The sequence below is a fragment of the Emydura macquarii genome, unplaced genomic scaffold (genome assembly GCF_026122565.2).
Source record: "Emydura macquarii macquarii isolate MOO-44397 ecotype Brisbane River unplaced genomic scaffold, CSIRO-AGI_Emac_v2 contig_1644, whole genome shotgun sequence".
Lineage (NCBI taxonomy): Eukaryota > Metazoa > Chordata > Testudines > Chelidae > Emydura > Emydura macquarii.
Window position 1 is genome coordinate 6,690,211 of NW_027131781.1, and position 16,523 is coordinate 6,706,733.

A 16,523-nucleotide genomic window follows, 5' to 3' on the forward strand; every position below is an offset into this window, starting at 1 on the left:
TCCACCCTGGTTCTTGGGGTGAAATCCAGGCCCCTTTGAAGTCAACAGCTAAACTCCCATGACTCCAGTAGTGTCAAGATTTAATCTCAGGAGTCTATAAGAGCTAGAGATGAATATTGACACCATTGGAAAACGGAGAATAAAAGATTCCGGCTTTCTAGTGATAGTATTAGTTCTAGCTAATGATTCACAACATATCAGATTGGTTCCTCAGTACTGCACTGCTAGATTTTCACACTGATTTGTAACTTAATAGAGCAAATTTAAGCCTCAGAAAAGTACCATTTGCGTTCCCTTCATGCTGACAGTAGTTAGATATAAGGATTCTGGAAATACTGAAACTTCATTATGAATTCTTGCCACACTCATTTACAAAATACTTAGTGTTTTGTTTCTGGTGCTTTCATGAAATGGTTTGAAAGTCACTCAAATATATTTTACGCCCAAAGAACTGATTCATGACTGTAACGTGACCGCATAGTTAACTAGCTATTTTATTATTACACACTGTACAAAGTGTGCATGTGCTGTAATTAAATGGCTGTAATTGTCTGGATATAAATGTTTATTGCATAGTTAAAGAAACAATTTTTATTGTTATTCAAATAAAAGACTCAGAGACCGTGCTTTTATAATGGATTTGAACTCTGATTTTGTACATTGCACACAAAAAAAAAGCTTAGTTATTCTGTAACCAGGTGTGTGGGGTCAAAGACACTGAAGAGATCAGAAAACTGTAATACAAACAGATAAGCAGAATTCAAATGCCAAGGACGGAGTCTAGTTTCTTCCTAGAAATGCCAAAGACAAATCTGCGGAGGAAATAGAGCACAAAGCCATGTTTTATCTGTACTTCTGTTTCCTAGACAAAAATATCAGAGAAGTAGAAAGATATCTCCAGTGACACGGTGTATGTGGTCAATGGACACATCAAGTCAAACACCTACAGTAGTTGCTATAGGTTGGCCTACGTCATGGGTGGAGCTGAAGAGCATTCACTACAGCTCAGGTAAGGGATACAAAAGGCGGCAGCCAAGATCACTGGGGCATGAGTTCATTGTAGCCAGAAGGAATCTTTTCCTTTATTTTAACAGACCGTGGAGCGGGACTTCAGGGAGCCTCAGCCATACACCCTTTCCCCCAACTACACACCTTATTCCTGTGACCAGGAGAAGGGAGGCATGGGAACTGCTGTGTTTGTAGACCACTGGGGATGCCCTATGCAGGAGGAGTCCTCCAAGGACCAAATAGTGCAGTTTTCAGACATCTTTGCTGCAAGCTGCCCTAACGCAGCACATGAGTGTATCCATCACCATGAAGGTATTATACGTGCTCCTGGCTTCAGTGGGAGTGGCAGATGGTCAGAGCTTCTAATAATTGGGCCACTTCCTTAGGCCCCCTATATATGAGTTAACATGCATCACTTATGTAGGCACTCAAGCATGGAAATGTAGGTTATAGTGCCAAACGCAGCGTGGCTGGGCTTTAAGACACCGGTTGGGGGAAACAGCATTATTAAAATATAGATGATCAGCTTTATGTTGGAAAGACCTTGGTGCCGGCTGTGCCATGCTTTCACTTGGTGATTGGTCTGTGTAGGTCAAAATTTTTCCCTCACCCCCTTGATCTTCTTCAACGGAGGGGTGTGTGACAGAATTGTGATGGTGGAAAGAACTATTTGCTCAGTCTAATGGACACATCATGGATGATCATTTAAAGGGGAAATAAAAGTCATGCAGACTCCCAAGGAATGGTAATAATGCTGTGTCCAGTGTGACAGAGAACTTATAAATCATGCATCTTGAACGAAGAAGGAAAAAACACTGTAGAAAGCCTGGGAGAGAGAATGTATATGTCACAGCAAATCCCCTGCCTTTTGGCCCTAAGTGTCTCTCCTCAGGCTGAGTGAACCTTCATACCCCTGAGGAATGGATTTTGAATGAAAAACTATAATCCTATTCCCTGCCAGATTGAAACTGAATAGTAAATCCTGTCTGTTTGGGGAGGTTGAGCATTGGTGGGATAAGATTTTATAGGGGCAGGCAGAGAATGCTCTGAATTGGATACGGAGGGGGAATCAAATCGTTGCAGGACACAGCTTTAACACCAAAGAGGCCTTAATTCAAATCAGAAAATGCTGAAAACTGGGAGAGAATGTGGCGCCTGTGACCACAATCCCCTAAACATATGCTATTACATCATACCTGGCTGTTGGAACCTCACCACTGAAATGGTTTCTGGGTTTCCTTTCTGTGCACTGTTCAGTTTTGCACTAGGATGCTTAGATGAGACAAGCATAAAAAAGCTAATGGCTCCTGTGACATTAATCCCTATTTTCAAATATGGCTGGCATTAAAACCAACACTTACACATTATTATGATGATGTTGCAACGTTTTACGGTTAATCACTGCAGTCTACCTGCAAGGAACCTGCTCTGGCTAACTGCAATGCTTGTGCTACAGCCCTCTTCCTCTCTCTCCAGGGGATTGCAGAATTAACTTCTGCCACTATAGCATATACAGCAAATAGATATCCTAACGCCTTTTCCTCTGCAGAATATGTCTTACAGTTCTTCTGTTTACTACTATACTTAACCTACACTATGACAGCATAACTTTGCATATTAATATGTAGAATGATCAGATCAAAAAGATCAAATTCAGATCTGAAGTTGGAGCTTGCCCAGCACATCTACACTTAGGCCTCTAAATGTTTATTATTATTATTATTAATAATAATAAATTAGCTCTCTCACTTTTCTCCACCTGTAAAATGGGGATGATATTGCCTCTCAAGGGTGTTTTGGACTGTTTATTAACTCATTCACATTTGTAAAGTGCTTTGAGATTCCCCAGTGGGAAGGTGCTATAGCAATGATGTTATTATCTACAAATACTGGGCAATATCTGTAACGTTTCTTTTATGGTTTCACATTGCAAAGGTTGACCCAGAAAACCATATTGTGTAACATATTTTTAAACAGAGTGGTATGTTTCAGTAGCTAGTTTTATTCAGATCTCCTTTTTAATAATGATTATATGCCAACAACTTGAATAAATAAATGGGAGGTTCTAAAAGTACATCTTGGGGAAAAGTTCATTCACCCTATGTTGTAAATTGAACCAATATCAGAGGGTGTGTGATTTTCTGGGACTTTGAAAAAGACATCTGTTGGTTTCTGCTTTCCACACGATTACGAGCAGCAGAATGAATCACTGCATGTGACTTACAGAAAGTAGCAGGCAGGAAGATCTCACTGCTGAACTGAAGTACTGAGTGGTGTGCTGCATAGTGTCAAATCTGCAGACAGCAAGATTTACAAAAGAAATGTAATTTCCTTTTCTCTGAGAACTGCTGGCTTTCTGGTGAGTTAAATTTTAGGTATTATTAAAGAATATTTTCTTTCTTTTTTATTTTTTAAGTTAAAATTATGGGAATTCTTGGAGATTTTTGTGTAAAGTCCACATGATAGTCTTAAGAAAAGAGTGTGTGTCCTTTTGTTGTTAAGAAAGGGAATTGGATGGGAAGAAGGATATACCCCTATTCAAATAATAAAGTTCTGTATAGAAAATCAGAAAAACGCTGTGACTGAAAAATGTTGAGTAGATTTGCTACTAGATTTTTAACTATGCAAAAGGCAAAAAATGATAAAAAAAATGCCTCCCTGTTTTAATATTTTTTCCTGTAAGAAGTTTTTCCTCTAAACAGTTTTGCTCCCAAGTGCTAAAAACTTTGGTTGAACTGATTGCAAAGTTTGACTTTCTTGGACACAAAACTAGTGACTTATGTTTACAAGATATTGCACCTTGCACGCCAGTTTAGTATTAGAGTTAGGGTGGGAGTCTTCAGGTACAATACCTGTGATGACATGCAAGATTTAATGCAATTACTAGACAATCATCACCACAAACTGACTCCAGCTGAACAGAGATAAAAGGGTACAATTTTCCAAGGTGTTTAATCCCAAAATTTGATTATTGTAATTGTATTGTAATATATTGTATGATGAATATCAGGTAAGGAGACAGGAAGGACATAAATAATTTCTTATCAGATATTCCACACAGATGGCCTTTCTGAAGGTTGAACTGCGCATCTGTTGCTGGTATCAACAAGATAAATCACAGTGGGTTGGAGGACCTTGACTGCAGACTTCAAGGTCTGCTGGCCAGCTAATCTGATTTGTCCCCCGGTAGTCAAAAGATTGCTGTTGCACTTTTATCAACATCATTGGGAGTTGTGCACCCAGACTGAGCACAGCATATCTCTTGGTAAACGGCCTAAAATGTTAAAACTTAATAAAAGCCAACACACAAAATAAAATGGAAGGATGTATTTGCGACATTCTAGGCTATAGATTTTGATTATGCAATATGCTGTGCACAACAGGGGGTGGAAATATACACTTGTGGACTAGATCCTCAGGTGATGTATCCAATATCTAGAACCCTGATCTCACAAACTTACTCGTGTGCAATTGATCGGATTGCCTGGGTGCATAAGGAGTACTATCAGGAGTAAGAGTTTGCAGGACTGGGTGCTGGAGCTGTATAAAATATTCACTAGTAATGTGACAATCTCACCATTTGAGTTTCCACATTTCATTGGGATTTAGTAAAAAGGGTGTAATTGCATGGAAAATGGGCAAAGTTCCACAGAATCTGTTTTTGAGTGAAAAGCCTGAGATTTTTTTGAATTGTGAAACTCCTGGCCGATGAGCATCTGTATTTTCTCTGAAAAGAACATGGGGTGAATTTTGCATGTTTCCCTGTGAAAATCCAATGTCTGAAAAGAATATGAAATGTTGCAGGTGTAAAGTCAGTCACCCAAAATAACATGGCAAACAAATGTTCACCAAAAACGATGAAATATTGACACCATTGTGCACAGGCCTGAAATTAACAAAAGCTAGGGAAATTTGGAAAACTGGATCTCTCTTTCCTGAGCTCCCCAAATTGTACCAAAGCAATAAAGTAACCTCAGCACAGTGGGCAGGGTCAAACACCTAGACACCATGAGGTGAGTCACTGATAGGACTGATAAGTGATAGGACTGATCAGGTGATAGGGTGATTGGTGACAGGACTGACAGGAGAGTCACTGATAGGACTGCAAACTTAATTCTGAATTGGTTACGGTGCAGATCCAGAGAGTTTAGTCCAGTGATCTAAAGGTTATGTCTACACTATGAGTTAGGGGTCTGAGTCCCCTTTTCGTGTACACATACTTGCGCTAGAGTTCATTGCGCTAGTGCACGTATACAAAGCAGCATAGCCACAGTTATCCATCCCGTTGGCTATTCCCAGCCTCTGGCAAACAGCAATCCCTGCCTATCCCGGCTAATAGCCATTGATGGATTTATCCTCCATGAACGTATCTAGTTCTTTTCTGAACCCCGTTATAGTCTTGGCCTTCACAACATCCTCTGGGAAGGAGTTCCACAGGTTGACTGTGAATTGTGTGAAGAAATACTTCCTTTTGTTCATTTTAAACCTGCTGACTATTAATTTCATTTGGTGACTCCCTAGTTTTTGTATTATGAGGAGTAAATAACACTTCCTTATTTACTTTCTCCACACCAGTCATGATTTTATAGACCCCTATCATATCCCCCCTTAGTAGTTTCTTTTCCAAGCTGAGAAGTCCCAGTCTTATTAATCTCTCCTCACATGGAAGCTTTTCCATACCCCTAATCATTTCAGTTACCCTTTTCTGTACCTTTTCCAATTCCAATACATCTTTTTGAAATGGGGCGACCAGATCTGCACACAGTATTCAAGATGTGGGATTACCATGGATCTATGGTAATATGATGTTTTCTGTCTTACTATCTATCCCTTTCCTAATGATTCCCAACATTGTTACCTTTTCTGATGGCTGCTGCACATTGAGTGGATGTTTTCAGAGAACTATCCACAGTGACTCCAAGATCTCTTTCTTGAGTGGTAACAGCTAATTTATACCCCATCATTTTATATGTCCAGTTGGGATTATGTTTTCCAATGTGCATTACTTTGCATTTATCAACATTGAATTTCATCTGGCATTTTATTGCCCAATCACCGAGTTTTGTGAGATCCCTTTGTAACTCTTCACAGTCTGCTTTGGACTTAACTATCTTGAATAATTTTATATCTGTAAATTTTGCCATTTCACAGTTTACCACTTTTTCCAGATCATTTATGAATATGTTGAACAGTCCTGGTCCCAGCACAGATCCCTGGGGTACACCACTATTTACCTCTCTCCATTCTGAAAATTGACCATTTACATCTTGCCTTTGTTTCTGATCTTTTAATCACTTACTGATCCAGGAGAGGACCTTCCCTCTTATCCCATGACTACTTACTTTGCTTAAGAGCCTTTGGTGGGGGACCTTGTCAAAGGCTTTCTGAAAATGTAAGTACACTACATCCATTGGATCACCCTTGTCCACATGCTTGCTGACCCCCTCAAAGAATTCTAGTAGATTGGTGAGGTATGATTTCCCTTTACAAAAACCATGTTGACTCTTCCCCAACAAATCATATTAATCTATGTGTCAGATAATTCTGTTCTTTACTATAGTTTCAACCAATTTGCCTGGTACTGAAGTTAGACTTACCAGCCTGTAATTGCCAGCATCGCCTCTGGAGCCTTTTTAAAAAATTGGTGTTACGTTAGCTATCCTCCAGTCATCTGGTACAGAAGCTGATGTAAATGATAGGTTACATGCCATACAGTTAGTAGTTCTGCAATTTCACATTTTAGTTCCTTCTGAACTCTTGGGTACATACTATCTGGTTCTGGTGACTTATTACTGTTTAATTTATCAGTTTCTTCCAACACCTGTATTGACACCTCAGTCTGAGACAGTTCCTCACCTAAAAAGAATGGCTCAGGTTTGGGAATCTCCCTCACATCCTCAGCCATGAAGACCGAAGCAAATAATTAATATAGTTTCTCCGCAATAGCCTTATCTTCCTTGAGTGCTCCTTTAGCATCTCGATTGTCCAGTGGGCCTGCTGGTTGTTTAGCATCATGCTTCTGATATACTTAAAGAATTTTTTGCCATTACTTTTTGAGCCTTTAGCTAGCTGTTCTTCCAATTCTTTTTTTGGCCTTCCTAATTCTGTTTTTACACTTCACTTGCCAGAGTTTATACACCTTCCTATTTTCCTCAATAGGATTTTAACTTCCACTTTGTAAAGGATGCCTTTTTGCCTTTAACTGCTTCTTTTACTTTGTTGGTTAGCCAGAGTGGCACATTTTTTGGGCCTCTTACTCTGTTTTTTAATTTGGGATGTACATTTAAATTGAGCCTCTGTTATGGCGTCTTTAAAAAGTTTCCATGCAGCTTGCAGGGATTTCACTTTTGGCACTGTACCTTTTAATTTAACACTTCCTGTGGACAGAGGGTTTATGCTCATTCTCTAAAATGCAGTGCTATTGTAAAATATGTAAGACATTACAGAATCATACCTGCAGATGTACTGTCTACAGCATGATTTTCTGTCATAAGGAACTGAGCCTTCATGCTTAGCTGGCCATAAAAATGTGAACTTTGAATTGTTAGGAAATTGTCATCCATGACCTGTGGCCAGAAAAAAAATCAATCAGAAGGTGAATAACCAGTAGGACAAATGTTTCATATAATAGTCAGAAGGATCCTTGTTAGCATGCACTGAGCAGCGTAATCTGTTGGTAAGCAATTTACCCTGGGCAGTTCTGGGGTCAGAAGAAATAATATGAGTTATTGCAAATTACAGCCAGAGTATGGAATGGATGCAAAACTCTACATGGTTATATAATAATTAATCACATGTGGCGACAGGGTAGCTCAGAGACTAGTGATGGGACAGAGAGTCATTTATCTAGAGGTAAGTCACTGTTCAAACTCCCAGTTTGGGAGTGACAAAGGTTTTACCGTCTGGTGGCCTGAATAAATGGGGTCTCATGGGCTCAGTCCAGATCTTAGCAGGCAAGTATCCCCACCTCACACCATTCATGAATTTATTAATTGTGGTAATTAGCCCTCTTGTTGGCAGCCTCAGCAAAAAGGCTCAGGACTGAATGGGCTGTGGGGACTGAGCCATCACCAGGTACAATCCCTCCTGCCAGGGACAGACACGCTGCTGGGATGAACGCGCAGAGCGAGCGTAGGAGCTGACGACTTCTTAAGGGGCGGGCGGTGGATGCTCTGCCTACGGGGAGGAGAGAGAGGAGCCTGCTTTGAGGTGCTACTCGAGGAACAAGAGGCCCCTTCCCTTCAGCCTGGCACCGGGAGCTGCGTCCCTCTCCTTCGGGAAGCTGTGCTCTCCACTCTCAGAGCCCAGTCTCTTCTGCTTTTCTCTGACTGACACCAGATGCTCTGAGCTTCCCCCCTCGTGTGCAAGACCTGCCTCTGGTGCTGGATGGCAGGGGAGCCAGTGACGGGAGGAACAGAGGAAAGGAGTCTTGCTGGGAAAAGAACTGGTTCCTGGCAGCAGGCCAAGGGCTGCTCAAGAGAAAGCCAGTCCCTGGGTGGCTCTTAGAATTAGCTCTGCATCCCATTCAGTCAGCTCGGCTAGTGTCGCCAGAGGAAAAGCAGCACAGACGTTGAAGCTGAACATCAGAACAAATGTCTATCAGGCAGGGGAAGAGGCTGGATCTCCCACTGCTTGTGTCATTTAAAAGGAGCTGGAAGAGAGCACTGGAAAATGGACACGCTGGCCTACCATCTCTGAGCCTGTTACAGCAGCGCCGGTATCTCGCATTGATATAGGCAGTGACTTCTAATACTAGCAAACTGCCCCAACCCACGGTCTCAGGGTATCAAGAAAGTATTCATAACCTCCTGGCTTTTTCTCTTCCCAGGTGTCCATATACCATACTTCAAAGAAGCCTTTCCATTTCAGAATTGTACCTACAACTATGGAGTCGCTCTGGATAATCCTCTTTCTGCTGGCACCAGGTAGAGTCTTTGCTGTGGGAAAGTGTGGGACAAATGTGAGGAGCGGCCCACGCACACCAACACAGCACCTCAGCTTGAACTCTTGCCCACCTCAGGCTGAGCAGGTGTCACTGGTGATCAGGGTTACAACATAAATCACTTTTGGGCTTGGGTTAGGTGCCCCACTTAGATGCACGCTTGCTTCCCCACATCTTGCACAGTTGCCACATTTTACACACACACACACACACACACACACACACACACACACACACACACACACACTAGAGCAGGGGACTTTCTCGAACTGCCCATAGCGGAAATGTGCTAGGGCTGAAATAACCAAGAGCAGCTGAACTTGATATTCCCCTTAAATTCCATTGAAACAGAGAGCCAGAACACAGATTAGCTGAGCAGCTGGGTTGTAAGCTGGGGATGTTGATGGGGAAGTGGATAGCTGGACAGCAGCAGCTCACAAAGGACTGCAGAGGATTTCCTTCTGGTCTGAAACGCTTAGGCTCCTTGGAACAACAACAGGTTCAAATCCCAGTAGAATTGACTCAGTCCTCCCAAGAGAGGGAAGCTGAGCTCCATGCAATTCACTTTTGCATGAATCCTGTCTGCTCCCCTAGACATTAAAGATTGCTTGACTTGATAACTGTCTGTACCATGCTTTGCAGATAACTGTCCCATCTTCACAGGAGGTTTGTGCTCGAGCTCTGGTTTCTTTGCAGGCACACAGGGTTTTCTGATTCAAAATGCTAAAGCCAAGCGGTGTTTACAAGCCAGCACAACAGACGAGCATGTGATTTTAGAGGACTGTAATCCCACCTCAGATGTCCAGCAGTGGTCTTGGCAAGACAATTTCTTGATCAATCAAGGCGTCAGGAAATGTTTGTCTACAGGAGAAGCCAACAGAGTGCAGACAAGTCCCTGTGGAAGTGCAGCACATGCAAACTGGGAGTGTGCTAATTTCACGCTACATCTTGTGGGTAGCACCCATCCGTACCTGACAGCAGATAAGAATAAAGCCTCGCTGACTCAGACAGAAAGTCCAGATTCCCAATGGCGAGTCAGTAGTGGGCAGAGCATATGTGATGAGAGGCCAGGTAAGCATCAGACACCAAAAAGAAAAGATACTCACTAAACACATGCAACGCTTGCCAATATGCAGTGAATTTTCTGTGTCTTTACAATCCTGTATATCACACACAAAGGGACCTGCAGTGTCAGCCAAACAGCTGAAAAACATCAACACTGTATACTACACAGCAGTCTCCAACCGATGATAAAAAGATTTATTTAACAAACATGCAGATACGTATTGATACTCTAGGTCCCATAAGGTGGAAAGTCAACTTCAGATTTCTCAGTCCCTTTAGGAATAGGTAAGATTTGAGTATAAAAGAGCTAGATCTGGTCTCATTGATATCAAGGATAAAAGTCCCACTGACTTCCATGGACAACTGATTTGGCCATAAGTAAGAAAACCTGATTAATAACAAAGATACATATGGAGCTATCACAAACATTTCACTTAGATTCCCGTACCTTGGATACCTTGAGCCACATTTTTAGCTGTAAACTGTTTGCATGCTCACTTTTGCACATGCAACTGGCTGTGCCCACAAAAAAAACCCGTTTTGCATACCTGTGTCATGCCTGCACGAGTGTACATGCAAAACAAGAGACATTCAGCCCTGTGAATCAAGTAGCGAGGCTCTTTTATCTTGTGCATATCCAGTCCATCTTTCTATTTTTTCACAGCAAAGGCAGAGGAAAGCAGATATGTCGCAATGGCTCTTACCAGCACATATGCGGACGATCAGGTGGCGGACAATATGTCTGTAGAACTACAGGAAGCGCTGTGGTTTTTCCGGAGAGAAGATTGTAGGTATCATAAATAAACATGTTAACCATTCAGGGGTTGCAGTGGAAGCATACGTGGGGTTATAAACCTTCTACGCCAGTGGCAGATAGCAAGGGGAGTTATTCCAACCACAGAGGTTGGCCAGAAATGGTTTTCCCATCCCATGAGAGTTTTTGAGATGTAGAAATATTTTCCTGGGCGGAATGAGGATGAAAAGTCCAAATCTTCAAAATGTTTGTGAACCAGTAATCTCAAAACAATTGGGATCGGATCAATCAAAATATTTAGTTTTGATCATTTCAAAACGTTTGGTTTCCACGTCAACCACTCTAACCTTTTTTTAAAGTATAGATTAACTAAAATTTTGAAACAAAAAGTCATTTTGAGCCAGAAAATGAAACTTTTTGTTTCAAACACATTGAGATGGGATGTTTGGACAGTTTTGAAACCTTTTTTCCCCAATTTTTTATTTATTTTTATTTTTTTTTGGTGAGAGAGACTTGGGTGATTTTCAAAACCGGCCCTTTCCCATGAACAGTTTCAGTGCTGATGAATCAGCATTTTCTCAAAACATGTTTCATCATAAAATTCCCGACCAACTCTAGCAGAGCTTGCTGCTGATCTTACAAACCTAGGTCCTTCCCTGGCTGTGGAAGGCCCTCCAGGACCAAGAGGCAAATACAAGTGGGATGGGAGACATCTTATTGCCGTGAGCTCCCTCGCAAATTTCCACAGCCAACATGGGAATGGCTCCAGTGCGCCGGCTGACCTTTCTGCTCAATAGGTCTTCCAGCCATTGGAGCAAAGATTTGTGATCATGGGTTGTTTAGCAGAGCAGGAGCACGGATCAAGATGGGCTGAGCGGAGCACGTACGGTCAATCCTGCATGCACTGAGGTCAATGGCAAAGTTCCCCTTGACTTTTGTGGTGCAGGATCAGAGTCTTAGCGCCCAAGGGAAAAAGCCGGGCTGTCTTGTGCTGGAGCTGACTCCGCAGGCTGGCACACAAAACCTTTTTGGTATTAAATCCAGAAAAGAGCGTGCTGAAGAACTCAGGCATGCCACGGAGTTTGATCATTACACATTAACTTTTAATGGGCCAAATCCCAAAGTCAATAGAGTTTCGCCTGCGTAAGGCCTTCAGGTCTGGACCTTTTGTGATTACTTGCTGATAACACACCAGGACAAATAAGGTCCACTTGCTGTTTCAGCCCTGCATTACTTCCTTCTGGGGTTTGGGGCAATGTATGATCGCCCCTTTCGAGGTTTAATTCTGCCCGATTCTTTACACTCAGTACAAGCAGCTGCCGGGGGGTGCTCCTCCGGTGGGGTACACAGCTTAGGCGCTGTGTCCTCAGGAGCAGGCTATTTAGGAGCACGTAGAGGAGCGAGCGGGTCATGCAAGGTCACAGGGGCTGCCCCACGAACGGTCCCGCCTTTCACAGCACCTGACTGTGAAATCAAGGGGAGCGGAAGGTGCTCAGGCATTTTGCGGGAGACATTCAGGCCCAGAGTTAGGTGTCTATAAACCCTGGAGGATCTGGCCTTCAGCGGATGGGACCCTCAGGCAGCAAGCTTATTAAAGAGCTAGTTAAAGATGCATGCACCGAGGGCCAGATCCTGTGTGATCTTCCTCTGAAGCCTCAGGGCCGGCCAGGGCTGGAGATGAGGAGGGCCAGAGCTCTGAGGCGGCACCAGGCATTTTCTCTCTCGGGTGCTTAGCCGATCGGTTCTTGCTCACGTGCTCTGGATCCAACTGATCGTCATGGGTGTGATCAGGAAGGAATTTTTCCTCGGGTCGGATGGGTTGAGGTCTTGGGGTTTTTTCCCACCTTCCTCTGCAGTGTGGGGATGCGGGTCACTTGCCAGGACTACCTGGGCCTATCTCCTTCATCACGTCCCCGCCATGGCAGAGGGCTGGGGCAGTGGTACACCTCAGTCCTCTCTGCGCTCCCCGAATCGTGCAGCTGATTTGCACCAAACTGATCCACCCGGCACTACCCGAAGCACCCCTGGAAATACATGGCTGTAAAACAGGGTTGCCGGAATGGCTCTGCACACACTGACTTCCCTCGTCGATGTTTCTCCCTCTAGCATCTACGTGGAATTACTCCATTCTAGCCCTGTCCTTTGTGGTGCTGTTTCTGGGTCTTCTCCTCCTCGGAATAAATATCGTGGGAAACAGGTAAGCCACACAGAACTTTAAGGGTACAGTGAGGCTGTAAAACCATTGCTGGGGCATCATGGGAGACAACTAGGGTTGCCCCCTTTCTAATTGCTGGTAACTGGACCCCTGAGGCCACGCCCCTGCTCCACCTCTTCCCCCAAGACCACACCCCTGCTCTGCCTCTTCCCCCAAGGCCACGCCCCTGCTCCGCCTCTTCCCCCAAGGCCACGCCCCTGCTCCGCCTCTTCCCCCAAGGCCACGCCCCTGCTCCGCCTCTTCCCCCAAGACCACACCCCTGCTCTGCCTCTTCCCCCAAGGCCACGCCCCTGCTCCGCCTCTTTCCCCAAGGCCACGCCCCTGCTCCGCCTCTTCCCACCAAGTCCCTGCTAGTGTGACCAGATGGCCCGATTTTACAGGGACAGTCCTGATATTAGGAGCTTTGTCTTACATAGGTGCCTGTGAGCCCCCACCCTGTCCTGATTTTTCACACTTGCTAGCTGGTCACCCTAGGCCCTGCCCCCTTCTCCGCCTCTTTCCCAAGCCCCGCCCCGTCACGCATCCCTTTCCCCCACAGCCCTTGTTGCTCACTGAATTGTCTCAAGGGGCCTGCCTGCAGGTAGGAGGTGGTCCCGGCTGAGCGGGGGCTGGCGTGGGTTAATGAGCCAGCGCCTCCCCCTAGCCTGCAGTAACTGGGCTTTCAGTTCAGGTGCCATTTAGAGTTGCCAGGTCCTGAAAACCAGACCCCTGGAAACCTAAATGGCACCCAGACACAGAAGCCAAAAACCGGCCTGTCCGGATAAAACCCATCCGGGTGGCAATCCTAGGGAGAACAAGGCCCCGGAGACAGTGGAGCAGCGCACACAGGAGGGACAGCTGCCGAAGTGTGTACAGAGTGCCCCGTGGATGTGCTCCTGAGGGGGGCAGGGCTGCAATTCCCTCCGTTCTTGTGCTTAGAGACAACCAGCGCAGGGATTCTGGCTTCTCCCTCCCCAGGCGCACAAAGGTGCTGGGCTTTCTGGCTTCTTCCCCCTGACACACCCACCCATCACCAGCCAGGACTCGACCTGTGGGATTTTGGTTGAGGAACGTGCTATTTTAAATGGGATCTGTATGATGATTGGTTTTAATCAGAAGTGACCCAAGAAATCATTCCAGTGGGTGTCCAAAGAAAGACCGGGCCACTTTCAAACCTACTCCAATTCATACTTACCCACTAGGTGACTCACTTAAATGCACACACCGCACATCTGTAGTGACTGAAAGCCGTTGCCATCTGATGGCTGCCGAATGGCCAGCAGGGAAATGATTATGAATAGGTGAGGCAAAGGGGACCAAAAAAAAAAAATCACTGGCACATCTGGAACATTAGATCAATAAGAATTAACACCTTGCATTTCCATCATGCTTTTGATCTGTTTCCTGATGTGCTGTGCAAAGGCAGGCAATTGTTGTTCTCCCTGCTTTATGGAGGAGGTAAGTGAAGCACGGAGAGAGGTTTAGCATCTTAATGCCACATTCCCACAGTGTAAGAAATCCCAGATCCATGCTCATTCCTTTTAGACCAGGCCTAGCAGTCAATTCAGTTTCCTAGTCTTCTGCTCTACCACAGACTTCTTGTATGACCTTGGGTCAGTCATTTAGTCTTTTTAAGCCTCAGTTTCCCCATATGTAAACTGAGGATAATGGCACTTCCCTAACTCACAGCGCTATCGTCTGAAAAGATCCATCTAAAGAAGATTGTGGGGAGCTCAGACACTATAATGATGTCAGATGAATATGTACCTAAAAGATAAATCTGCCCCTTTGCCTCACCTATTCAAAATAAACTTTCACACCATCTTGTTTCTAGAGCAACCATCTGATTTAATCATTGTCAAATAGAGAATCAGAGAATAGCTCAACCCTCAATCTAAATTCTGCTGGAATAACAAGCATTACACCACTCTGCTGTGCTAAAAACACATTGGTCAGGCACCACAGAGTTGAGAATTACGACAGTTTTCTCCTAAAGCAACAATCTTTGCACCTCTCTCAGGCTATAATCGTAAGAGTTTTCTCTTCATCTAAAAGAAGAAAAAAGCAGCAGCAAATTCTTATAAAATAGTCACACTGTACATCTAATTTTGATGATTGCCTGCTGGGTCTTCGGCGTTTGATTTAGACCATTTGGTGTGTTATGTTTTCTCTTTGGCGTTCGTTGGATTGGATATTGTAGTAATATGAACTCTGCAGCTGTGTGTACTAAAACACTTGACTTCACTTACACGACTTGATGCATCTGGGGTTTTCGGAACCTCATCAGCTAATGTACACAGAGTACTGAGTACCGCATATGCTAGTTCCCCACCTGCTGCACGAAAACCCACACTTAGCCTGCTGTTTCACTTCTTGCTTCTTTTCTATCCCTCCCCATTAGACATAGGAAGATTATCCTCATGCATAAACAAGCTGCCGAAGCCGCAAAACCAGCTGAGCTGGAAACCAAGCCACCTTTTGTGCAATTGAAGGAAGATAGTCACTTGAATCCTGAAACACAAGATTTGCTGGCAAAAGAACAAAGGCCAGGGGAGGTGCTGGTCCAGTGGAAGGATGGCAATGTTACAGCCCTGTATGCAGACAAGCGTGAGGAGGATGTGTAACGGCAAACGGAATCCAAGTCTTAGAGCCTGGACGAATATTTCAGAAAGTATCATGTACCTAAATTCATGCTGATGCAAGCTTTGAAAGTTAAGCACAGTTTATCAAGTGGAATAAAAAGAAATAGCAGAGGAGGTTCCTCAGCATGAACAGCTCTGGATTCAGATACAGTATGGTCCCCCTCCTTTGATGCCAATATGGCCTGATCCTTACCTGCTGCTGTCTGTTGGCTCCAGGGATACTCCGACGTGCCAGCTTTGCCCCCCGCTCTCAGCTGTCACTCGCTTCCACTGCAAAACAATTACATAAACCAAACCAGAGAAGGAAGGGGGAGGATTGTACTGCGGTCAGCCAGGGAATGTGCCCTTTTAAAAAACTCTGTGCAGATTCATCAAGAAAACGCTGAAGCTAAGCAGATGTGCTGATGCTTCTTCAAAAGTCGCCTTTATTAAAACATTGTCCAAAGTCATTGATTGAAATTGCATACTTATAGATACATGATTTTACTCTGCAGATAAGTGCACCTCCATACAGAAGCAGAGCAGTTACTGTCCCCAAACCATATACAAAAAGGAAAATAAAGTACTTAGCCTTTCTTAAGGAAAATAGCCTAGTCATTGTCAATTGTGCTCTTGGTTAAGATTTAGTCAGCATTCTCCACAGAGAGCCTAGAATAGAGACACCCACAAATAATTTAAGACAAATGGAAAATATATCAACCTTACACACAAAAGGTTTTGTTTAAATCCACCTACTAAAAGAGTATTCCATTGGCAAAGTCTTTGAAAAGGAACATTGCACTGTAAAAAAACACTACAAAATGCACGTTATTTCAGTGTGGAGGCATTCTTTTTACAGACTCTGAAGTGTATATTCTGCAGCAATTCTATTTGCAACTTTTTTTTTTCATTCTAATTAAAAATCTCTCCCTCCTTATT

General features: G+C 43.9%; 1 protein-coding gene across 2 annotated transcripts; it reads left to right on the forward strand.

Annotated features, from left to right (window-relative positions):
- Positions 1-833: 833 nt before the first annotated feature.
- SLC51B (SLC51 subunit beta) lies at positions 834-16,518 on the forward strand. Of its 2 annotated transcripts, XM_067555570.1 has the most exons (7): positions 834-1,009; positions 3,235-3,367; positions 8,837-8,933; positions 9,647-10,021; positions 10,680-10,802; positions 12,876-12,966; positions 15,365-16,518. In XM_067555570.1, the coding sequence occupies exons 3-7, from the start codon at positions 8,894-8,896 to the stop codon at positions 15,585-15,587; spliced, it is 852 nt and encodes a 283-aa protein (XP_067411671.1). In that variant the 5' UTR covers positions 834-1,009; positions 3,235-3,367; positions 8,837-8,893; the 3' UTR covers positions 15,588-16,518. The 2 variants fall into 2 exon arrangements, with proteins under 2 accessions (XP_067411671.1, XP_067411670.1); XM_067555569.1 differs by lacking the exon at positions 834-1,009 and having other exon boundaries at positions 3,171-3,367.
- The last annotated feature ends 5 nt before the right edge of the window (positions 16,519-16,523 follow it).